The sequence below is a fragment of the Rhodnius prolixus genome, unplaced genomic scaffold (genome assembly GCF_049639745.1).
Source record: "Rhodnius prolixus isolate KJV_2025 unplaced genomic scaffold, Rpr scaffold_1, whole genome shotgun sequence".
In the NCBI taxonomy this organism is placed as follows: Eukaryota; Metazoa; Arthropoda; class Insecta; order Hemiptera; family Reduviidae; genus Rhodnius; species Rhodnius prolixus.
This window is the reverse complement of record NW_027411581.1, coordinates 57,103,218-57,128,854: the sequence shown is the minus strand read 5'-3', so window position 1 is coordinate 57,128,854 and position 25,637 is coordinate 57,103,218. Positions and strand designations below refer to the sequence as shown.

The following is a 25,637-nucleotide window of genomic DNA, read 5'->3' as shown; positions in this document are numbered from 1 at the left end:
GGAAGCCAAGCACATAAACTCGCAGACAAAAAAGAGTGGAACGTAGAGAAAGAACTGGACAGGACAGCCAAGGAAGAGAGAGAGAGAGGTAAGAAGTTAAATATGTCCTTTAGGATGGGCTGAAGAGGATCACCCAACGAGATGATAAACAGGCGACATTGGTCCAGTTGGATTGGATGTAGCAATAATGTTGCCCAGCTGACCATTTATTCTTCCCTAAGAACATTACATTATTCTTTATATCTAGATATTTTTTTTAAGAAGTGACTAAGTATGGGATAATTTTTTATTGGTTAGGAAATTTGGCGCTTCTTTGTGGGACTTTTGTCATATTTTTTTAGTATCTTTAAGTTGAGGAATTTTAATTATTGTAACACAGTTTAATTCTAAGCTCTTTTATTTGGACAGTTTTTAGTAATTAAGTCGCAAATAGCAAGTACTACGTGTGATCTCAGTTTATAATCATGCATATGACTAGTTTTTAACTCAGCATGACCATTCTCTGAAATTTTATTCTCTATAACAGTCGTAAGAAGTTGTAACGCAATTTAGTAAGATTATTGCTAGATATTCTAGCGTTTAAGCTTGTGAGAAAGCGTGCTACCAACTTTTGGATAGGGTAGTAGCTAAGTTGAAGTTATTTGGTAGATTGAACTTCTATAAGAGGTTACTTTTAGTATTCTCTTAACTGAATAATGTCGAAGAACAACCAAGGAGTCTGCCTGAAATTGGATACTTTTTGATACTCATTGTGGAACAGTAATTCTCTGCTACACCAACTGCTTGCAATAATTTTAATAGCAGTAGATCATAACTGTTCAGTCGTACATAGCTTTCTTTTTGGCGGCCTTTTCAACTTTCCCGCGCGATGTAGTCTCGCATCTTATAACCTTCGCTGTGTTTCCATTTCTGTTCTTTCTAGGCTACTGTGCATCTCGTCATCGGCAAGAAGAAGGAGCAACAACCGCCTTCCTGTATCCTTTACATCACACTTCTCTTCAGCATCAGTTTTTCTCCATCTACAACTGCAGGGTTATCTCGGTGTCTTTTGTTTGCCCTCCTTATGGCCCTGGCCCATTCCAGCCTTGACTCCACTTGGTGTCCAACCTTGTCGAGATGGTGGGGCTTACGCACTAAGGGCACTAGAGATTAACCCTCTCTAAAACTCTCGCGTTTTCCGCTTCTGGGTGTAGGCGCCTCTGCGACTTTATAGGAATATTACTTCTAGCACACAAAATCCTTCTTTGTTGATGCTTCTTTAATCCATTATTGGTTGGTTAATAAGTGAGAAACTACCAGTGGCCAATCACAAAATTGGGCTGTCCTTCATTTTAAACAACACTGCGCTCTGACTGGCCGACATTAACTTCACCATAAAGCAGTTCATTTTGGGATCAAAAAAACTTAACTCGTATTGCATAAGTTTTCACTAATAGTAGTACACATTTTTACCACAATTTTTTAAATGCATTTCAATAGTTGTACAAATTTTATATTATAAATTTCCGTTTTACAGATAATTTGTTGCATAACTTTATTATGCACTGATTTGTTATTATCTTATTCCTGAACAATAATAAATTAGATAGACCTAGAAACTTCTTGCCGAACTTTAGTATTTGTTTGAGCTTATTGCATTTCTTCATACAGATGGACCATTATCAGACTAACTCTAGATATCAGAAAAATTAGACTTTAACAATAAATTCTCTTATTTACGTAAGAGAAAGTGAAAATTAAATTTTCGTTGGAAGTATCTGAGATTAATGAAAAGTTCTTTTCAGTAAAGAATAAATTTCTCCATCATCCTAGCATCTGGAGAATGCATAATTACTGCTATTTAGCATATTTTTGAGAAGGCTCAACATCTCCCCTATTTCATGTTCCCTTTAACCACACATTACCTTCAAGTACCAACCCTTTTGATACGTCTGTAAATAAAGAACCAGGCAATAAATCAGTTATCCCCACATTCTTTTAAAAAGTTCCAAAATGAAAATACGGAAGCACAACTAATGCTTATTCAAAGTGATTTTCTGGGCGACTGTTTTTCTTCTTCAGAGAGAGAGAGATGCCTATTTTCATTCTTGTTAACATTGTAAGCATTAAATTCAGAACAAGATGAAGGTCAATGGAACAAAAAGAACGTAATCAAGAACAACAGGCTAGCACACTTGAATCGCTTTACCACACCCTATGCAAATAATCATACTCACTTACAATTCGATTCACCATTTTTTGTATTTTTTATTTTTATTCAATCTGAAGTGAATTTTCTTTTTTATTTCTATTCTATCATCTCCAGGTGTAATTAATGTGGGATACTAGATTGGCTCATTGTCCAGACTGTCGGGCATGATGTAATTAGTATTAATGACGTAACGTTCTAATACAACAATAGCCATGATTATACTATTATCTGATTTTGTCTGACTAAATTATCAACAGTGAGATGGGGGTATGAGAGCACTGTAATCATATTTTTATTCAATTGATAATCGATAACTTCGATTTTTACACTAGAAACACCTGTTTTCTAAAAAAAAAAAAAAACTTTATTATTTCCCACTTTGTCTGAATTTTCAATTAATTACGTATAATGCATTTTCAAAAAACCAAATTTAGGGGCATACTTCACGAACTGATGGAGTTATTTTTTTGGTTGTCATGGAATTCTATTCTGTTACTAAACCAGAAATTTTTGTCATCAGTTTCTTGTTCTTTTTAATAAGAATGCAGTAGGACCGAAACAGATCTACCGATCCCTAAAATCGTGAGACAACTAATCCTGTACTACACTTCCTCGGTGATGAATTCACTCATCTAGTTCTCAAAAGAAATTCTAGGTAAAGCTGCGACAAATTATACTTCCTCCAAGATATCCTGTAGAAGACCCTCTAAAATTAAAAGAAACTTATTTTTACGCTAATTAAAATCCAGTTTTCTCTTCCCAGGAAGGACTTGGAGCCGTCAGTTGGAGATAACCAATCCGTGAGGAATGCCTCTGGTAAGGAAACATTTTTCTCTGTCGAAAGTTTTATTGTCTAGAATAGAGTCAATGAATGAAAGAGATGTCGAAGTCTGCTATTTCCGTGTCTTGGAATATACATTTTTTTAGTTTTCACACCAAGAAGTGGCTCACTAGTGATATGCCAGTTACAGAACTCTGGCGTTTGCCACAAAATGTGAACACAATATCTTCAGGAAATTCCTTAGGGTCAGAAAGATGAATTACTGCGAAATCTTTTAAAAGAAAAGCTTCTTCATGATAGTTTTAAGACCTTTATGTTCTAACCTCCAACTAACTGCGCAATTTTTCTAATTTAAAAGCTAATAATATGTGGTGTATATTTGCTGGTATTTATGAGCCTGTTTGGCATAGTCAACGTAAGTTCAAAGTAAGCGTTCTGTTTTGATATTTCGGTATTTAGAGACCTCCAGGTCTCTGTAATCATGAAAATCGTACAACAGCAAAGTATCGCTGAACTGGATAGCGTTTCCAGTTTTCTTACTATATTTTCACTATCGAGTTTCTTTAAACTTAGTAAAGTGACTGAGTGCATTCTATTGCACTGAAGTGAGAACAAATCGTGAGAGTGATCACGATGTTTTCACTGTTTTCATTAGTGAAAATTCATCTCAGAACGAGTCCTACTCATGAAAACTGGACCTTGAAGGTGACAAAATAAATTGTCGCAATATTTCCTTCTATCGGAAGATATAGTAGATCAACACAGTACACGGTAGAGAAAACAAAGCTCAATGCGGGTGGGCTCTGGACCAAGTAATCCTCATGAACTAATATTCCAACTAAGTGCAGCTAATAGTGGGGAGGGAAGACTAGAAAACTGATCCCAACTGTTCGAAGTTCGTGGACTCGTTATAAAGTTCAATCACTGGGCAACTAATTCCGTTTTTCTTTTGCTTCGATTTAAGTGGTTTGTTTAGATGGGGATGCACATCATGCGGTCATTCTTCGTATTACAGAATCAATAGACAGTTGTTCTTCTTCTTTTCTTTCTTTCTTTCTTCTGCCTTCAATTATTTGATAAACGGAGAGAGAGAGAGAGAGAGAGAGAGAGTGGACTGAGATCAACTTTATCTCCGTCTGGTGATCCATTCCAGCATCATCATCTCCGGACATTATTACCTGGCACAGACTACTTCATTCACGATCTAGGGCAGCAGATTAGTTTCTTCCACCCCGCCTATCTACGTCCAATCATCGTCCATTTCAAGAGGAGTTCTTCTCCGACTACTCTGGCGCAATCTGAAGGCCAATTTCAACTATTACTAAAAAAGTTGAACCCGAAAGAAATCTAATAATGATTGAAATCAAAGAGAAGGGCCTAACAAATAAAATCCCCTCGTTAGATCGCTAAGTTAAATGACAAATTAAATAAAGTAATTAGTGTTTATCATTGATTTTATAAACACTGAGAACTTTTTTTCTTGCAAAGGAAGTCACCAATAGTGGGGGAAATGGCTAATTATAAATTACCACACACCGATATCAAGTGCATAATTGCAAAAGCAGCACTACAAAAATGGCAAACAGATTACAGTAATGGTAATAAAGGAAGATTCTATAAAACTGTGGCAGATCAGTTACCTAGACAACCATGGTTTAAGGGAACTGTCCCTAATAAATGGGTTGTTGCGACAATAAGCAGGCTGAGAGCGAACCACGCGGTGTGCGGATCGTATCTTCACAGGATCAACAAAAAGGTCCTCTCCTCTTTGCCGAAGATTGCAATGAGGAGGAGGATTTCAAGACAATATAATAATGATATGTCCACGTTATGTAGTAGAAAGGAAACGAATGTTTGACGACATATACAGGTATTTAGATGCACCATTTCGCTACGAAGACATAATATTCTCTCCAACATCTATGTGCTTAAATCTATAGCAGAGCTAGCAATGAAATATGAATGTATTTAAAAGTTATAGAATGAATGCAAGAAAATGATTAGAGAAGGATTACGTGATTTTAATTTCGGTTAAGCTATAAGGATGGCAGGAATATAGAGTACTGATCCATCCATTAGTTGTAGTATATGTAAATAGTTGGATATAGTAGAAGGAATGGATGTGTGAAGCGAATGTATTTATAAGTAAGAATGGAGAGTGAGTGATATTCTAGTGATAAGCACCTAGCCGATGATGCTGGCTGTATGGCGGAAGCCGATGCCCCCCCAAAAAAGGCAAAACTTTTTGTATTAACACCTAGTTTTTTAATAATTTCTATAATTGGCGAATTGATAACTGCATTTAGCAATCTAACATGAATATCCGTGCACACATGCCGTGACAATCTGTTCAGATTATTTTTATCAAGTCAACAGTCGATGACAGATTGTGCCACAGAAAAAGAAAGCAGGGTTACCAGCTGTTACTGCTCGCTCTTGGGTACCTATAAGAGTCAGAGTTACACACTTGCGTAAAGTCATGAGAAGAAGAGAAGTTAAAAAAGACTATGAGAGAGTGGAGAGAAAGAATGAACAAAAATAAGCAAGAATAATAAGGCGAACAGAGTTTAGGATTATCCTAAATACCAACCATATCAGTCAGGATTACAATTGGAAAATGAAATATTTCTTTATACCGGTGTGGTCCTGCACAAAACCGGAAAATAAGGAGAAAGATAGTCTGTATGACATATTAAAAATGTTTGTGTAGAGATGGTGTCGTGTTATACTGTTCTTCTTGGGATTAGATTGTTAGACCGATGTCTTTATCATGATTCTAAATATATATCTTAGAGCCAGGACAGGCTCATCTGTCACCTAGGCTATTGTGACGTCGTAAGGTGCGAGGCTCACACTGCCAGACGGAAGGTGACAATGGAATAATGTGCTAGGTTCTGGCGCGTATGTAAATACTTTCTGTGACACTCCTTTATGGATTTCTATTCATCAACTAAGTCTTGGGAGATCTCAATTTAGTAGGGAGAATTATATTCGTGGTGGGACACTCACGTTACTGCAGTTTCCAAATGAATGTTTTTTTGAAACAGTTTTGCGAAAAAATCACACTGGTTATTCAGTGAAATTCCACTTACACCAAACCGGTCTATCTTCATAATTGGCTTTTTATTTTAATTGTTGAATTTCTATCAGTATTAGATATCGCTTAAATGACAATTTATAGGTAAGTTCAACAATACCGCTGAGCAGAACTGCCTTAAAACACCATTTAACAAGGACAAACATAAATCTGCGTAAGAGCAATTATTGTACGAGGTACAATACAAAGAAAATCGCTGAAACGAATTTCAAGATAATCTCAGAAAACAGAAAATTTGCTTCACTTCCGCATTTTGAAACCTTATTATGCGAACCAAAAACAATATGCTAAGTTTGTTAATCTGGGACTGTTTCTTTTTTTTAGATATTCTGTTAGCACAATTACTACGCACTACTGAGACCATTTTGCCAAAAAAAAAACATGCATTTCAAGTTCTCAGGAGGCCTCAAACTTGTGCTTCTCGTGGAAACACGATTTCAAACAATTAGACGCAATCATACTAATTGTAATTATCAGTTTTAAGAGAAAGTAAAAATTTGTTAATATTTAAATTAAATTTAAAAAATAAAAATTAAACTTTATTGTTCATGTACACTGTTTTATAACAGCTACAACCGTTCAGGTAGCGTGGCCGAGCGGTCTAAGGCGCTGGTTTTAGGCACCAGTCCGAAAGGGCGTGGGTTCGAATCCCACCGCTGCCACTTATTTTTTTTTTACTTTAAAAAAAATATATTCTATATTCACTCATAGTGTATTACTGTAACGTTATTCAAAAGATAACAGTGTTCACACAAAGCATTGTAATATGTAAAGTTTTTATGGTCATCAATTAGCAGCATTTCAATGTAAGCAATTAATTAGATATTTAGATTAATTAATTTTGTAATTAAGTTTTCGTCGTTTCTCTTAATGACCAAAATCCTCTAATATTCTGCAGGTTAAATTTGAATATGAGTGGTAAAATCCAACAATGCCCCATGGTTTATGCTTATTAGACCAGGTTTATTGATTAATATGATTGTTTATAAAACCAGTTCTGGTATCTTGGTTGCTTGCTCTTACACTACTTAGAGATGGCACTGTAATCGCACAGATTTTCGTTTGTGTGTGTGTGTGTGTGTGTGTGTGTGTGTGTGTGAGTATAAGAGAAAAATCGCAGAAAGTTAAAATTTAAGATTAATTGCTGGCATAGGGTACCGGCAAAGGATGTTTTACATATTTATGATCACTTTTTGGAATAGTTTAGCTTCCTTTTAAAGTCCCATTTTTCAAGTAATATATTGGAAAAAGAATGCACAAAATAGAGCTTTGAAAATTGAAGTAAATGAAAGTCATGCGTTCTTGCCAGATTAGTGTTATTTTTTTTTTTCGGCGCATCAACTGCGAGGTTATTAGCGCCTGATTAGTGCTATTAACAATGCAATTAATATAAACTATCAAACAAACATTAAAATGTTGCCAGGTGAGCAGGGGTTAAATAAAAGACGATCATAATAATGAAAAATTAAAAAAAAAATGATATGTTCCCTAAAAAAGATAACTGTACCCTCCTTGCAAACAAAAAAATAAAAATAAATAAATAACCCCCACAAATCATTTTGACTTCTGATTTATTTACAAAGGTACTGAAGATCCAAAATGAAAATGGACCAGAAAAAATAAAGATCAAGAAAGAAAGAAGAGAAAAAAAAGTGAAGATCTGTTCTCTCTGTGTGTCAGCGATCAGAAAGGAACCACCTGTAAAATGTGCAGAATGCGACTTATGTATAACGTCTGTTAAAGAGATATAAGGTAGAACTAATGAGGGTATCTACAGTCCAACTGCCCTACCCAGCATTTCTCTTAGGCATTCACTTACAAACTGACAGAATTCTTTTTTTTTCTTTCGCATTGACAGTAAACTCCGCCCACTTTTTTTGAACCCACATCTATCCTTAATAAAACCCACTCACCATATTCTGTCCCTCTCTTTCTATACCAAAAAGGTTATAAATTGATTCCCTCCTACTCGTCAGTTTACTCGAGTGAAAGAAGAAAATGTAGGGGAAGAAAAAGGTAAACTGTTTTTTTTAAAAAAAAGAAAAGCGGTCAACTAATGATTGAGAATGCCAATTTTTCATCTTAAATTAAGTTAAGAAAGATTCAGTTCTAAAACAAAAAGATGATTTTAGAGAACGAATCAGGTAGTTTTCCATTGTTTTCTACATCGTAATCTTGTGCCACTTATTGTTGAAAAATTTCCTAAAAAATTGAGAATCAAAGAGCTGCTGTTGTAGTTTCGGCCATAGAGAACAGCTAGCCACATTAAGCGACATCTTAGAACCATAGATAAGAGCTATAAACTTTTTGGAAACCAACATGTTCGTTCCTGTCCAACTTAACGTTCAACCGCCGTCTGAGTATTGGCATCTTCTTCGTAATCCTTTGTAATTGTTGACTAATGAGTAAAGTAACCTTTATTAAAGTTCGTAGATCGTTTAAGAAGATTACTACCCGATGGAAACCTAGGATAATCCCAGTTCTTGACATCATTGTTAAACATCTTAGTGAGCTGTGCGACAGGTTGAGAGTGTAAAAGTACCAGAGAAGTCCTGAAATGACTCGGAATGATTTCTCTAGACTAACAGGCAGGATTTAATAAAGGAATTCAGGCGTGGAAAGCCAAGATTCTGCTCTCTTTTTTAGAAAACAATTAAGAAATTCTCTAGTAGTGACGCTGATGTAATTTTATTAGCTGATGGTATAATTTTCTCAACTTGAATTAGAATTGTAACAAAAATTATTAGAACAGATGGGAAAGAATACCAAATTGTACCAAAGACAGAGAACAGGCTAGTAACTTTAGTTATATCTCACTCTTGCTTTACCAACCAGTATAAAACAATTATTTTACTCTAGACGTGAACTGATTTGAGCTGTAAAGTCAATTGTTTACAAGCAAAGATAACTAAACTATCGAGAAGCTAGAACCCCTTGCTAGTTCCCAGTTAGTTTGAGAATCGAAGAACTGCTGTCGCGTTTCACCACGATTTACTGAATAAGGTAGACTAGGCACGCATAGTTTCGGCCATAGAGAATAGCTGGCCGCAGTAAGCGACATCTTAGAACCATAGATGCGAGCTATAAATTTTTTTGGAAACCAACATGTTTGTTCCTGTCCAATTTATTAATACTTAACACTAGCTACTTTACAATAAATTAAATGAACAATTGTTAATCCTGGTTTGGTTGGGTTGTTCGTAATTGGAAAACCCACTTTTTCCCTGCAAGTTGTATGGCTCTAATTCGGCCTTCAACACCATATTTTTGTTTTTGTTTTCTGACTGTTCTGACTGATTCCAATAGCGAAAAAAATATCTTATTTATTTTAATTAGATAACCAACTTCATAAGCTTTACATTGTTCTGTACAAATGTATATGAAAAATGTACTTAGTACTTACTTTAAGCTAAAAATTGAATAATAATTAAATACTTTTCATGCCTAAATGGCATTGATATTCTAGCAATATTATTTGACAATGAGACTAATATCGGAGACTGCTGGCTTTTAAAGAACACTCATATCAATTAAATCTATCTTTTTCTGTATACATTTGAAATTAAAGACAATATTCATAAAGCTAAAATAATGATTTTTACAAATTGCTATAGAAAAATGGTACAATACTACTAAAGTGCAAAATTATTTTACTTTAGAAAACAAAATCCTCGTAATTTAAACTTAACGAGATTGGTAGTTATTCAGTTTACTAATCTTGGAATAATTTATTAAAACTTTTTGATGCTTTAGTTAAATCCGTGATTTAAGTATGACAGAGAATGGAGATTAAGTAAATCGTTAAAGAAGTTACAAAAAAATTGTTAGCAGTTTCTGAAAAATGATATCTTGGTTTATCTATTAGTACAGTTTGTAGAAAAAAATAAAATAAATCATTAATTAAGAATTAACGGTGAAAAATATCTATTTTACAGGTAACTAATAAAAATTTTGCACTTAAATTTTGTTTTAAAACATATCAAGAACTGTAGAAACGTGAATTTAACGCATTATACTGTTATTGCCAAGGTGGAGTTCAGATTTCTAGCAAATTATAAAGGCCATAAAAAAAAAAATATATAGAATAGAATAGAATAGAAAAGAAATTTATTATTCTGGGACAATTGTCCCCTAAGAATAAATGCAGGAACAAATAGAGGCCTTAATAGTTTGGCCTGTGATTAAACAGAAAATAAATAAATAAATAAGTATTTACAAAAGTGAAAATATAATAAGTGAAAATGAAAGTAAAAATAAAATAATAAAACAGCAGAAATTAAGGAAATAAATTAAAACAATTAGAATTTCGGAGGAAGCTGAATAGAAAGTAGATAACTGAATAGACGGGATTTAAAGATGGATAGGGTAGGAGCATGGCGGACAGATGAAGGCAAGGAGTTCCAGAGAGAGGTAGCACGTATTAGGAAGGACTTGTCAAAGGATGAGGTACGGTGAGAGGGAATATAGAGATCAGATGAGCGAGATCTAGTGTTACGGGAATGGATGGAGGATTTAAACTTAAGGAGTTGAAAAATATAGGATGGCCTTTGAGACTGGATGACTTGAAAAAGGAAAGAAGCCAAAAAATATTGGCGGCGATAGACAGGAAAAAGCCACTTCAACACATCGTAGCGGTGCGAAATGCGAGAGTCTCTGGAAATGCTGAAAATAAATCTTATGAAGCAGTTCATGAGGCGCTTAAGCTTAGCTTCAATATCACCAGAAAGACCGCCATACACTAAACAACCATAGTCGAAATGGGGGAATATAAGAGAGGAAACTAGGAGTTGCAAATCGTTACTCAAGAGAAAATTTAACACGACTACGAAAAATGAAATTACTAAATAAGTAGTGAAAAGAAAAAACAAGTGGCAGAAATATTATTACCAGCGTGAGGTGATAAAGAACAGGGAAAAGGGGAGTAACGTTCACGAAATTCCTGCACAAAAATAGAAGATTAAAAACAACTCCCCAAGTTTATTATAGGGCGATATCTTAAAAGGTGGCCCCAAAGCAATAGCCGTAGTAAATTAAGTAGCCGAAAAAGAAGAAGAAGAAGAAGAAGCAAAAATCGGTTCCCATGGCGACCAAAAAGGTGAGATTTCTTGCTATCTTACCGTTCGCTCACTCATTCTTCTTTCAACTCACACTAGTAGATATTCTCTGTCTTTGTCTAGTTCACTGATCAATCAGCACACTGAGAAATAACAGAAAAAATCATAAAAAAGCTTGGACTTTAATACCATTCTTTGCGCTAGAATACTCCTTTTGTTATTTCCATAATCGTGTCCAACTTTCTGATCGCAGGCAGTACTGTATAGAAGATGCTTTCTTCAAGAACTAGAGATGGTCTACTATATATGTATTCTGCGCAGAGAAGTGAGTATGTTAGATACCTAAGGACACGATTCGCAGGAGAGCACCGCTGCTCATACACATGGAATTGGTTAAAGGGGGTTAAAAAAAAAAAGAAGTAAGTAGATAGAATCAAACACGAAGTGAACGGATATGGCTACTGTTCTTAAGGCTGTGAGAAGTAAGAGGGCGCCTGATTTTCAAAACTTCCTCTTTGTTTCTATTGATCTTCTTTTTCAGCTTTTTATTCTTAAAAACTGGTGTTTACGCGAGTAATCGATTTCTAGTTGAAGATATGTAGCTAACGCTGAATTTAATCAGTAACTAGAGGTCAATACAGTACAAGTAACAAATTGTGGGTATGAACATTATAGAACATTGGACAGTACAGGAAGAAATGAACATCACAAATTATGAAAGTTATACTTAGATTATATAAAACAGACCGAAGTAAATATCAGAGATATTATGAAGCTACTTTTGTTATGTATAAGAAGGAAATGTAAGTGCTCTGTGAGCAAAAGATGATGACTTGAACGAAGCGCTGGCAGTAATACGGGTGCCTAAAGTTGGGAACATGACAATCCGGAGTCAAATGTAAATCAAGATAAATATCATGGTAATTCTAAATACTCTTCAAAACAACATCATTTACCTTGTTCCTTGTTAGGCGCTGAGGTAGCCGAGCGGTTAGACGCGAGATCTGTAAAGCTAATATGTGGTACTGGGTTCGATTCCCCGGTCTTAGGCCTTAGAATTTATTTAATGATTAATAAAAGAAATTTACAGTAAAGTATGTTTGCTAGTCACCTCCGTCTGCGACACCTAATTGGTAGTTGGACGTAAAACCCACCTGAAAAAATAGGCAATTACTACTATTATCAATCAGGACATGGGGAATACGAAGGCCCCAGCATTAAGTGATAGAAAGTTTGAACTAACTTGATATTCCAAAGCAGCTCTGGATAATTTTATTGTATGAGGAATATATTTTCTTTCGAAATAGTTCATTTTCAAGAATTATCAATTTATTTTACATAAATCTTGTAAATAATGTTCGCTGAGGGAATGATGATTTGGTTCATCCCGTATACAAATACCCTATATTTTCAGTAAATAGAGACCCATTTTTAGCTAAGTATTATAATGTCAAAGAATGGTCAGAGGTCCACGACACCTTGTTGAACGTAAAGCCCGCCTGAAAAAATAGGCAATTACTTTATTTCACTTTACTGTTCCTTGATGAAGAATATGTGGAGAGGGCCTAGTTTCTAAGTCAGAAGAACACAAAGGCAATCCTTCTCCTGAGTCATAAGTCAACTTGAAAGAAAATTTATCAATTATAACCTTGAGAACTGTACTAAGAGATAATGGAGCGAGTTTTCATTTTATTGTGAAGGCAACACAAAGCCGCAACGAAACTACACTAAGGATCATGACATCTATTATTGTCTTCACTTTAAAGCATATTCTAAAGTAAAAAATTAAAATAAAATGTTATTTATAAGTGTAGGTAAGAATTGGACCAGAAAGGCCAGCCGAGTCTGCTACGTATCCAGGCGATTATGCTGCAAAACAAAGAGGTATTAATAGCGGAGATTAGGGCACTCAGAATTGATGATGTTAATACAAAAACGTGATCACCTTATAACCTATCAATATTTAACATGTTTGTTGTTGGCGGCACTAGAAAATTATCCATCCGTCTACACGTAATAGTTGGGATAAATAGTAATAGAAATGGAAAGAAACTATGGCGGCCTTGTACTTGAAGTGAATGGTATAAGAAGTTTATCCGAGCGGATGCATCTACGTACATCATTAAACATTCAACCTTGGAGTATTTTGCAATTATTTACGCATATCACTATGTACACTATAAATGGAAAGATGTGCAAAGTAATATAACAGAGAGGAAAAAATAAAAATTATCAAAGATGGTACAGCTGATCAAATTTGACCAACCTATTTTTGTTTAATATCATCATACTGTGATCAACAGCATTTTTGGGGGAAGGGGAATAATCATGGTATTTTATTTCAACTAATTTTTTATTGTGAACGTCATAAATCTGCATTGACGTCATTAAACTTACAATTAAAATAAGCGAAATGCAAAATTTACACCATTGACTGACTGATCTCAGATTTGTTTTTTCGCAATCATAATAAATCGGAAGTGTCCGTTAAAGAGGACAAAGATGATTAACAGCTGGATAATTTTAAGGAAACAAATCAGCTGACCCACAGCTGTTTATATTACTATTTGTAATGATGGCCTCTTCCTTACTCCTACATAACCCTCCTTCAGTTCAGGTATATCACATATGTTATGAAAAAAAAATAAATATACCTAGCCGTACTGCCTTCGACCCTAGATACTGCTGGACCTACATATTTGATTTTAAATGGGATAGATCTAGGTCTGTAAAATGATCAACCCCTGCTGAGAAAGTGTCTGCATTTAAAGTGAAAAAAAAAGAAGAAAAATTGAAAGGTAAGCTTCCTCCAAATAATCTTCATTTCTATTTTTGGTTTATTTTTTACTTTCTATAAAACTGTTAAAATTAATTATATATATATGCCTGGATCTGTCTACGTATCTTTTACTGACAGTTTTATGACGGAATAATTTCTTACGTCAGAATTCCTCAACTGTAAATATATTATTCAGAAAATGTGTTATTAATTTATGTTTTGAATTAAAAAAAAATATATTTATAAATTGCGAATGTTTTCTGTACATGGGTCAAATTTTAGGTAAAATATTTTATAATAATTTTATAATATAATATTTTGTAAAACTAAACCCCTTGAACTATCAACTCTGCCCTTGAGGTTGTCTCAGTTTGGTTACAGAAAGTTTGAAAATTCGTAAAGGAGCTCCTGCTAAACTGGAAGATAAGGCATACAATTCCTTATTTTGATATGACTGGAAAGAAATAAGGCTTGCAAATAATCTGGTGTTTAATGTTGGTTGTTACAATAGGATATTATATTTGGAATACGAGATGGGTTCTTTCTTCGAGGTACCAGCTGAGGGGTATTTACTCTTAAAAACGTAGAAACTACATCCGTCACTTTACGAAGTCCAGGATTTTTTTTACCTTCACGTCGCTTTTTTGCGATACGATCTTCTCTGATTTTAGCAAGGAGCTCATGCCTCAAAGGAGCCCCTGATTTCTCCTCTTTCAGACGCACTCTACACTGTAGTTTTAGTTTAAATTAATCCGTGATAAATGGAGACTCATTGGGGCACCCTCTCGTAGTTCTACTTGGAAAAAAATAGCTTTTTATCACAAGTTTCAGGGTTTCCCACCAGTCGTTTTTTTAGTATTATGTTGCGAAGGCCTCGATCGCCAACTAACTACGATCTAACAGAGCCATGTTTCCCCTCTGCTATTTCAGACTCGACTAACGGATTAAGAGGAATACCCTACAGATATGTTTATTGTACCACTTAAGAATGTTTAAGGCTAGATTATGTTGGCTTGGCACTCAAACTGGACTTCAGTTTTAGGCGGCACTTCCGGGGACGTGATGCTCCTAGCGTGAACACTGACACGACGTTCTCCAACTCTTTTTTGAGGATAAAAGAACTATTTTTTTTAGTTCTTCGGGATTCATATTTTGCTAAGAAGACCTAGGACAGTACTAGGAGAAATTAGGGGTGAGATTACCTTAATGGATTCACACGCAGAGATCCCTGTTTCGAATTGACACGATCGCAACCCTTGAAATTTTACTAGGATTAAAATATTCACTCAAATCTCACTTCTTTTCAAGAGATTCTCTCTGAAATCTTTTGCTAGAACTCTCAGCACTGAATATCTAATCTAACTCAAGACGGGTCTCTCTACTTGACCAGCTCGCAATACTTTCTTTTCAAAAAAATAAAAATAGAAAATAAGCCGAAAAATTGGTGAACACATTTGACACCATTAATCTTGACTGAAACTATATGTAACCTTTAATCTGATATAATTGTAAATAAATAGAAAGCTGCATACGGCTAAATAGTTTAACGTGAGACTAATCTGTTGTTTAAGGTTAAGAGATGTATGATTGGGCTGGAAATGCTAGCCGGTAAAAAGCTTTGGGAGGATGTAGAAGGAAGAAGAGCAAGCATAGAGATCCGCATGACCCTTCCTTGGGGAGCGATGGAATCATGATCTCTCCAGTTCCACCCAACCCTCCGACAACTTAAGCTCCCTCCATCATGCCATAATCAGTTTAGTAATACTCGCTTATTAGCCCTAATGACCCTCAACTCTGCGTGGAGCTCCACACTGTACTTCTTATTTCTTCACTTCCTTTTGGTCGACATCATCATGATCATCATGATCGTCCTGCTTGTTCTCCTCATCTTCTTCTTCTTCATCGTCATATTAGTAGAACTCAAAATTAATGGTCCTTCGATATAGTTGGGTGGGCCATCTTACCAAACTGTAAACTATTGCTGTTCATACACCCACCGAAATGTTATTATGAACTAATTTCTCTGAACTATACAATTCATATAACTGTTGTTTCGTATATAATTGGATAATTTAGGCGTACTTATATAGAAATTCATTAGCTCGCAAACTTATTGACCTTACTATTCAACAAATCAATTGTATGCTAACTACTAGGTGCTACTTTTTAGCTTTGAGACGTGGTTAGCACTGTCAGAAGTTTCTTGGTATCCTTGAGAGCTAGCCAGGAAGCCTGCGCCGCTGCGACCTCTTCAATGTGTTTAATTAGCTCTAGGGCTCAGCATTGTGGCTCCTGAGCTAGAGTGTCAAGCTATGAGTTTCTCTTCCAGTATAAAGAATCGAATTCTGAGTCGTACTGTCTATTCATACTGACACATAGTACGTACACTACCGTTTCCTCTCCATTATATTTCCTCTTATACTTCCGGGATGGAAGCTCCGGGCACAAATGACTTCAAATGTTGACGTATCCTTAAATAAATAAAATAAAAGAGAGATAATTTTGGTTAGGCCAGTAATGTAATAAGACAAAATTATATCTACAAAATTACACTATCTAAGAGAAAGTTAAAAATCTTCAAAGATTTGTTTTAGTTGAATAATAAATCCTATTTAGATCTTTTAGAAAATTTAAGGTAAAATACCACAGAAAAATATCGAATTGGGATCTAGTTCTTCTATATTTCTACTTGTTTTGTAACTTTATTTGTAATAAAATATACATAAAGGGTAGCCATCTTTTGGAAGTTTTAAGGTAAAATACCGGTTTATGCGTCGACAATTTGAAACGATTGCAATACTTCTCCTTAATAGGTGTGAGAACAGGATTGCTCTTTCATATTAAGCAGGAAGCCCTAATTCGTTCATTGTGCTAAATTTGATCAAAAGTGGGCTAAAAATTTACAGAGTTATTAGTAGTAAATAATTTTAGAGAAGGCCAAACATAAATGGGAGCTAACTCCTCTTCTATTGCATGTACAACTTTGAAAACCTCAAAAAGCTCATCTACATGAAATTCCGCATCGAATGACACCTCATTCATGAAATTCGGTTCGCGCGTTTAGGTGCTACATTGGCTACAAATAAAAAGTAACAAGAAAAAGATGAAAAACAAGAACAAGAAATGCTGTTTTTCCCTATTTTCAGCCACTTCCCCCCCCCCCCGAAATCTATCAGATCTGGGTTGCTGTAAAAAATTTCAGTTATAAAGGAGGATTTGCCCTATATTATAAAGAAAATTTGGGAATTTTCTCTTTTTCAGTAAAAGAGAAAAAAAAATTGGTGTCAAAATTCGGTGTTTTTCAACGTTAACTCTTTTTCGTTCAGTTTTTCAAGAGCAACCCTTATATCCGGTAGGACAGTTTTAATGCCAGCAAACTTAAAAAATGACTAGTTTCTCATTATTAAAACTTACAATTAGCCAAATCTAAGGAAATAAAAATAAGGTACATTTACAAAAAATCTTTATAATTAAACATTTCTTTGTTGTGTTTTTTTTTTTTTTTTAAATAATTATTTCAATTTATTAAAATAGTCATTATTGTTCATGCTCCTTATTTGGTAAAACATTTATTAATCACATCAATAAAGATGGGGAAACCAAAAATTATTAGACGATTTTAATAACTACGTAAGGAGGGTTAAAATAAATACCTTCCGAGATCTAACCGCCTCATCTGCAATGTTAACAAGTTATTTTGTAATTATTAAACTCAAATTACTTTTATTACCTACTTAAAAATAATTATTTTTTATTTGGTAATGTAAAAAAAAAAATCTCACACAATACTTAATACTAAAATTAAATACATATAATAAAATCAGAGTTAATATTCCTTAATTGATTGTTGAACAAAAAGCTTATTTAGTAAAACTCTTTTTTAATTAGCTTTTTATTTGAGAAAAATAATTCTTATTTACATATGGAGATATCAAGTAATTACTTGCAATAAGTAATTATTGAATTTTTCTTTGTCTAAATAGCTTCTTCTATTTGTTGCAAACTTCCAGAAATTCTGTGACTAACTGAAGCTTTGTTAAATCATCTTTGCCTTCCTGGACTTCCTGAATCTTTTCCTACAGTTCTTCTCCTGGAGAAATTTATTCCTTTTGAACCACGTCGAATTAGGAATAGCAAGAAGAACTTTCGTCTGTCAAGGACATACTTTAAAGACAATCAGGCCGTATGAGTATTTTGGTGAAATTAGGAAATAGATACGTCGTCTAAATTAGGCGCTTTTCTTTTCTTTATAGGTTCCAAAAAAAAAAAAAATGCTGTAGACGTGTCTTTGGGTAGATATCTTGCAAGTTTTCTTTGTATGGTCAGCATTAATAAAAATGTACTCTCAATGAAAGTGAACTTTGCAGTTATTTAAATGGTTTAGATTCGCAAGTGCTGTGTAAATATTTAAAAGATGCACTCTCCTATAGATCTATGCTAGTTAGAGAATTTAATTATGATTAATTTTTTAAATACTATATTTATATTTTATTTTTTTGCAACTCTGCAAAAACATGGATTTGATCCATGGCAAGAAATGTTTTCGGTTTTTTTAACGTTTTTTGTGGAATGTACTCTTTATCTTTAATAAAATATTATTATTATTATTATTATTTTTTTTTGGCGCATCAACAGCTGAGGTCATTAGCGCCCGGAGCTTTTTTCAGTGCACTGCCGGCCTCCGGACAGTGTTCTCTCGTTACAGACAACACTATCCATCACCGGACAGTGAGCTGTAAGAAGCTCCTAGGAAGAGAAAATCTAAGGGTCAGCAGCTGGATTCGAACCCGGGACCTCCGCGTGGGAGTCCAGTATGCTAACCTCATAGCTAATCCCTTCCCTTATTATTATTATTATTATTATTACTACTTCTACTACTATTATTGGTCAGCATCACATTCATCCTTATTGATGAGCTCTGTGTTGTTTGGTGTAGTTTAGAGGATGATTTCGAAGAGTACAGCCAGAAGATTTAATTCGCTATTATTTTATAGGCACGAGCGGAATGTTAGGAAGGTTGAAGGCCTAAATAGGATAAAACATAAATTTACTGAATTAGATTTTAATGGCCAGCATTAATATTACGTAATTTAGGATCGAGCGTTTATAACCAGAGTAAACTAAATATAAACAATTACTAAGAGAATTGGCTAAACTGTATAATTGTACAGAATAAGAATGAATCCTGTGTGAGTGAAACGCATTGCCAGAATGCGATTGAGAATCCCGAGCGGTGATCTGGTGATCCTTAGAAGCTTCCGCAGCTTATATTGTCCTTCGCCTTGCTAGCTTTAATCCTTTAAACCTTTCCACCATCACTTTTTCAGACTTTTTAAATTCTATCGTATTACAGCTCAAAGGGTTCTTGGCAGACTAAAATGGTTTCGGGTTTTTCACGTAACAATCACAGATTCAAGTTTGTTCTCCTAGCTGGATGGGCATCTTAAAACAAAAACAGTTAGTTGATTCTATCGATTTTTCTAATTTAATAATTTTCCGCACAGGGCTTTTTATAATAGGCTTTAGCTAAGTCCAAAGGGCTTATACTAGACGCGTGTAAAGTTACAAATTTTATGGCCATACTAACTAAGGGTTCAAACACCATATTGTATACCTCCCAACGACAGGGCCAAAACAAAAAATATCCAAGAAAAATAAAAAAAAAGTATTTATATACTATATCCTAACAGTTTAAAAATGTTACCCTTGAATGTTACCTGCGCTGACTTATGTATATCTGCTATAGTTTATTTATTTTTTTTCTCCCCAAGCATCTAGACCAGATGAACACCTTTAGGATGCTGCGTCCAACCACCCACCCTCCTGGCTGTACCCTCGTAAACTTTTTTATTTTTCCTTTTTTTTTCTGTTCTCGTACTTCAGCGATTCTATTCATGTGGGTGAGAAAGTTGATTTCAGTTCTCTTGCTGAGGATAAGGGAGACCGGCAGTGGATGAAACGGCAAAAAAGAGAAATGACACACACACACTTACAAAATCAATTCCGTAAGTTGAATGTGAAGTTCAGTTTGCGTCTTATAGTCTGGATAGGTGAAGAGAAAAATTAATTTATGGCGTAAGATGTGATACCTATGTGATAACAAATTTATTAATAATGAATTTGAGCTTCGCGAAATGGGTAAAGTTTGGAAATATTATTTTTTACTGCTGTCTAAAACTCAATATTGTGAGATCGCTATGTCTGAAAAAGTGGGAGATTAATGAGTAAATAAGTAGAAAGTAGAAAATTTTCCCCTTCATTGCAGGGAATCTTTCTTTGAACTTTGTCTTAGCTCACTACGATTACAATTACAAAAGCGGGACGGTACCTGTGCCCCATGGCACTACAGCCAAGTGGCTAATTGTGCCCTCCACTTTGGATCTAGTAGACGAGGTTGAGGAATTTCCCTACTAGTTCCTTTTGCGCTACTACCTCTTTAGGTCTCAGCGTTCCAAAGGTTTCATAGCGCAACCGCTCGATTGCAACGCAATCGAACAGCAGGTGAGAGGCCGTTTCCTCCTCTTCCTGATTGTACAGAATGCTTCCTGAACCTAACGTGCCTCTGTGAATAGGCCAGTGATCAGAGTAATCTGATTTCTACCCAAGCCTAGAGCCTCTTCTTTGTTAACACCGCCAAGGCATTTTAGTCTTGCCATGTTTGACCCCAGGACACATCTCCCACTTCTTTCTCATGCTCTCTCCAGATCCAGTCTCTGAGACCGCACGAACTGCACCCTTGGTGATTCACAAGACAGGTTTAGCTTACTAAACTTACTACTTTATTGTTATTTCCTTCACAATTGAGAATACTTTTGCAATTACTTCAAAACGCCCTGGCCCTGTAATTTTTAGGCAGGGATTAATCCTAGAGATTACGCTAAGTAATCTCTCCCCTCAGTGTTAGAGAATGTATAGTAATGTCAATATTACCGTCATTGTTATTAATAGTGCTGCTCGCGCTAGTGTATCATTCAAAATAAAAAATAAATAAGATCTGTTATTCAAAGTAGTTTTCCTGCAAAAATGTATTTGTTCTAATTATGAATGGACATAACTTAGAAACTCCAGCATGTCCTGTGCTTTATCATTTTAAAAATTACATTCATTTTTCGAACTCTTTGAATACAATCATGATTGCCTAAATCAAAAATATTTTACACATATTTTTTTATCTGTTTTAGTTTATATAAAGGAAATGAAAACTAATTCAACGTTTCTAAAGACCAGCATGTGTCCCATCTTGGGAACATACAGGTCCCTAATCTTTACGTTAGTAAGAAAAAAAAGAATTATATATATGTATATATATACTCTAAGATCTATTTTTATGAGAACCTGCCGAATTTCTGCCTTTATGCTCAATGTTTGGAAGGAGCAGAAAATCTCATGGGGTAAACTTGAAAGGGCAAAAAGGTGACATTTAGTTTGCCCAATTTTTTTCATATTATTTTGTTTTTTGTTCTTTTTTGTTCTCTATCTATCTCAGTAAGAAGGTCCTTTTATAATAATAGATGGTAGAGGGCGGCACAAAAGGACGACGAACAGAGAAGCAACAAAAAATAAAGGACAGCACATGAAATAACGTGGAAATTGTTACGGATCTATTTGAAGATTTATTGTAGAAGCAGGTATATCTAAAGGCCTCCATAGTATTTTTATTAAAACTGTCCAGTAGGACAGTTGTATAAGGGTTGATCGTCAGAGTGCACGAAAAAGCGTAACGTTGAAAAAAATACCTAACTTTGCCAATTTTTTTCTCTTTTTCTATAAAAGATAAAATTCCCAAATTTTCTTTATAATACAAGGCAAATCCTTCTTTATAACAGTAGTTTTTTGCAACAGCCCAGATCTAATAGATTTCGAGCAAAATGTTGTCGAAAATTGGAAAAATAAAATGTAGATAGTAGTAATGTATGTATAAGCGAATTATTGGATGCATAATAATAATAATTCTTTGTCCAGAAGATTTCAATTTATAATAAATTTGGAGAGCACCCTAACTCGACTTTCCGTTATTACAATTCTCCCGATTCTACTTCTAACTTCTTCTGCAACTTTAAACTTCCTTAATTAATGGAAGGAGTAACGGACGGTGAAAAAGAGAAGATTGGAATGAAGGAAAAGAAGCGACTTGACGAAAATTCACCACAAAGGGAGGTACCTTCCTATGAGCAAACACCCGACCCGGCTAAGGCGGGTGGTCACAAGTTTATTCCTTCTCAATGAACCACTGCGAAGATATATGCTTGTACGGCGATTTGCCGTCGAGAATCTTGCCGAATGCAATTCGTCCTTACACGAGGAATAAGAGGAAATAATAACTATCTGTCCTCCCAAACCTGTAAGTCAGGGTACCTGTTCCTTCAGGTAAAAGGGATCTATCACCCAGTTCTGAGCACATGACCAAATTGTTGTCACCAAAATAAAAACAAAGAATGATCCATTGAAAAGCTTGACATAGAATAGTAATTGTAGGTTAGGTTTAAACCCTCAGTCTGTGTTCTTAAGGAAATTGGTTTTGGTGAAATTGTTATTTCTTTTCCTTTTCTTTTTCTGCTTTTTGCCTGTGGCTTACTCATCATCTCCCTCGCAATATCCTCCTTTAACTTCCAAAAAAAAGAAAAGAAAATCTACTTTGTCCCCTTTAATTCTGCCTTTCTTTAGAAAGGTTGAATTGTAATAATTATTAGAATGGATGTGGTCAACAGTTTTGGACACACAAGTAGAATGAAGATGAAGAAAAAAAAAAAGGACCTTAAGAGATAGAGATGAAGATGCTGTAGAGAAGGATGGGACGGTTTGTGGGAGCGAAGAGGAGGGGAGTGTATCCATGTTATACATTAATTTTCCACCAAGAGATATATGTCTGTAAGTGTGTATGTGATTTGTTTGTGTGCGGTCTACTATCTGCCCGGAGTATATAAAGAAAGGCGGATAGTTACTCTTATCGTCGTCACTAACTATATAGCAATGTTAATCCAAGACTGTTTGTCCAACGTTTTGTTGTATTCGAGTTTGTTTGTCAGTCAGCTATGTTTGTAGAAACAGTTAACGTTATTTTTCTTGATTACCATCATCATTAAACGGAATGAGGTTAATAAACATTCTCAATTAGCTAGGTACCCTTTAATTGAGAAAACAGAGACAGATACAAAGAGCCAAGATGTCTTCTTAAGATCTAGAATTCATTTACTTTTCACTTCCTCTAACTACTATTTAGTTAATTCAAGTATTGAAGTAGTTCTTCTAATTTTGAAATTTTGTAAGAAATTTTCGGTTGGAGGGCCTCCGATTCTGAAAAAAGAAGGTTTTTTTTTTTTGCAAATTGGCCGGCTATAAGTGTATCAATCATAAGTCAAAAAAAGATAATCTCAGATAGTTTACATTCTACGAGGGTCGTTTGAAAAGTCCGTGCAAAGTCAGAGAGATAGCACCACTGGCGCGTATCGAGGTTATGTTTAGTTAGTAGCATCTCTTGGAAGAACACACACCAAGTTTCAGCCAGATCGGTCTATTTCTTTGTGTTTGGCATTCGTTTGAATCGAGGAAGTCGAGTGATTTTCAAAAAATGGACGAAAAAGAAATTCGTGTGTTGATTAAACACTACTTTATGAAAGGCGAAACGCCTCAGGAGACTAAAGAGAAGCTTGATAAACATATTACTACTCCAGAAATCATTGATAAAATCCATGATATGGTGATGGATGACAGAAGAGTGAAGGTGCGTGAGATTGCTAGTGCTGTGGGCATCACGAATGAACGGGTACATAATATTTTGCATCAACATTTGGACATGACAAAGCTATCCGCAAGATGGGTGCCGCGATTGCTCACGCTTGACCAAAAACGAAATCGTGTGAAGTGTTGCAAGGACGGTTTGCAGCTGTTCCAGAAGAATCCGCAGGACTTTAAGCGTCGTTTCGTCACTGTGGATGAAACATGGATACATCACTACACTCCTGAGACCAAAGAACAATCTAAACAATGGGTTATCTGCGCCAAAAAAGGCGAAGACCGTTCCTTCGGCCGGAAAGATTATGGCGACTGTCTTTTGGGATTCGCAAGGAATAATCCTTATCGACTATCTGGAAAAGGGTAAAACTATTACAGCTGCATATTATTCATCGTTATTGGACCGTTTGAAAACCGAGCTGCAAGAAAAACGCCCACGATTGGCCCACAAAAAAGTCCTTTTCCATCACGACAACCGCACCAGCTCACACTCTCAGCAGTTGTGGTCGCAAAATTAATGGAAATAGGGTTCCAACTCGTTTCACATCCCCCCTATTCTCCAGACTTGGCTCCCTCGGACTACTATTTGTTGCCCAATATGAAGAAATGGCTGGCGGGAAAAAGATTTTATTCAAACGAGGAGGTGATTGCAGAAATGAATGGCTATTTTTCAGACTTGGACAAATCCTATTATTCGGAAGGGATCAACAAACTAGAGCAGCGTTGGACGAAGTGTATAAGCCTAAAAGGAGACTATGTTGAAAAATAAAAAAGGTTTACCCCAAAAAATTAAGTATTTTTTATTTTTCAAACGACCCTCGTATGTTTCCACTGTATCTTTTGGCAATAGCAAATTTTATTGCTCTATTCTTTGCTATATTTCCAGTCTCCGGGAGAGATGTAACAATTAAATAAGAAATTGAAAACAAAAATTTTTACTATGGCCGTTATTTTTATTATTTACAAGTTTAAGCAACAGCTAGAATAGACGTGTTTTAGGAGCTGTCCTAAAGTAAATATTGGTATAACTAATAATGTTTAATGGAGGATAATGGCGGAGAACGGTGTATTTAGCCAACAAGTCTAAACCCAAAAGTTGTTGAATTATTTTGTTCATACAATATTGTGTCTGTCTGTATGTTTAACAGCTCTTTGCATTTTCAGAAAAGTTATAAAATCTCAAAAGAAGTTTTATGCAGAAAGTTGAAATTATTTTTATACTATCTTTGTACGACCCGGGTGAGAAATAACTGAACTGAGTTTGCATTACAGACTGATAACTTACCCGCTTAGCGGAATATGCTTATGAAGTTGAAAACTAGAGCTCTAAAATCCAATTATTTGGTGGAAAAGATGAAACCATTTTCTGGAAATCATCAGCCATGAACCGCTTTCTTTCGAATAGCCGGCTTTAAGATTTCCAGAAGCTGTCGAAACGTCAACAGATTCCCCGATGGCCAAGAAGTGCCACGCTTTACTAAATCTATTAAGAAGGACATAGTTACTGCAAAGAACAAGAAGAATGAACTAAAATTGCTGCAAAGATTGAAAGCAACAATGATAAATTGATTTGAGCTGTCGGAACCGAATCGAATGATAATCGTAAAGGGAACACGGTTCATCACTGGACAGTAAGTAGCAAGAAGCACCCAAGAAAAGCAAGTCTTAGGGTCAGTAGCCGGATTCGAACCCGGGATCTTCCGCGCGCTAATCTAGCACGCTATCCTCTGTGCTGTGCTTATTATTAATGTTTCTCATCCTTTCAAAAATATTTATAGTATTTCAATTTCAATTTTAGTACTTCAAAAGAAGCGTGTACTTTATATTCCGCTCTGATCGATCTCAAAGGCTCTTCTACACTTCATCGCAACAGAAGAGTTTACTCTCGATGGTTCACCTCTTTTAATATAATTCTTCAGTTTCGCTTCATCGTGCTTCATTTAGTGTACTCCAAAAAGTAATTTGTATCGAGAATATCGACTTGTTGACTCATAGATTGGCTA

The 25,637-nt window shown here is 35.2% G+C and overlaps 1 protein-coding gene and 1 non-coding gene across 3 annotated transcripts in view; both read left to right on the top strand.

The window, feature by feature from the left end:
• Window positions 1-25,637, top strand: part of LOC141445989 (uncharacterized) — a 403,642-nt gene that overhangs the window by 159,905 nt on the left and 218,100 nt on the right. For both annotated transcript variants that reach the window (XM_074112314.1, XM_074112315.1), the window contains one exon: window positions 2,955-3,007. In XM_074112314.1, the coding sequence (XP_073968415.1) occupies window positions 2,999-3,007 (9 nt within the window). In that variant the 5' untranslated portion in view covers window positions 2,955-2,998. The remainder of the gene's footprint in view (window positions 1-2,954; window positions 3,008-25,637) is intronic.
• TRNAL-UAG (transfer RNA leucine (anticodon UAG)) lies at window positions 6,652-6,731 on the top strand. Its single transcript has one exon. It is a non-coding gene; the product is annotated as a tRNA-Leu (tRNA).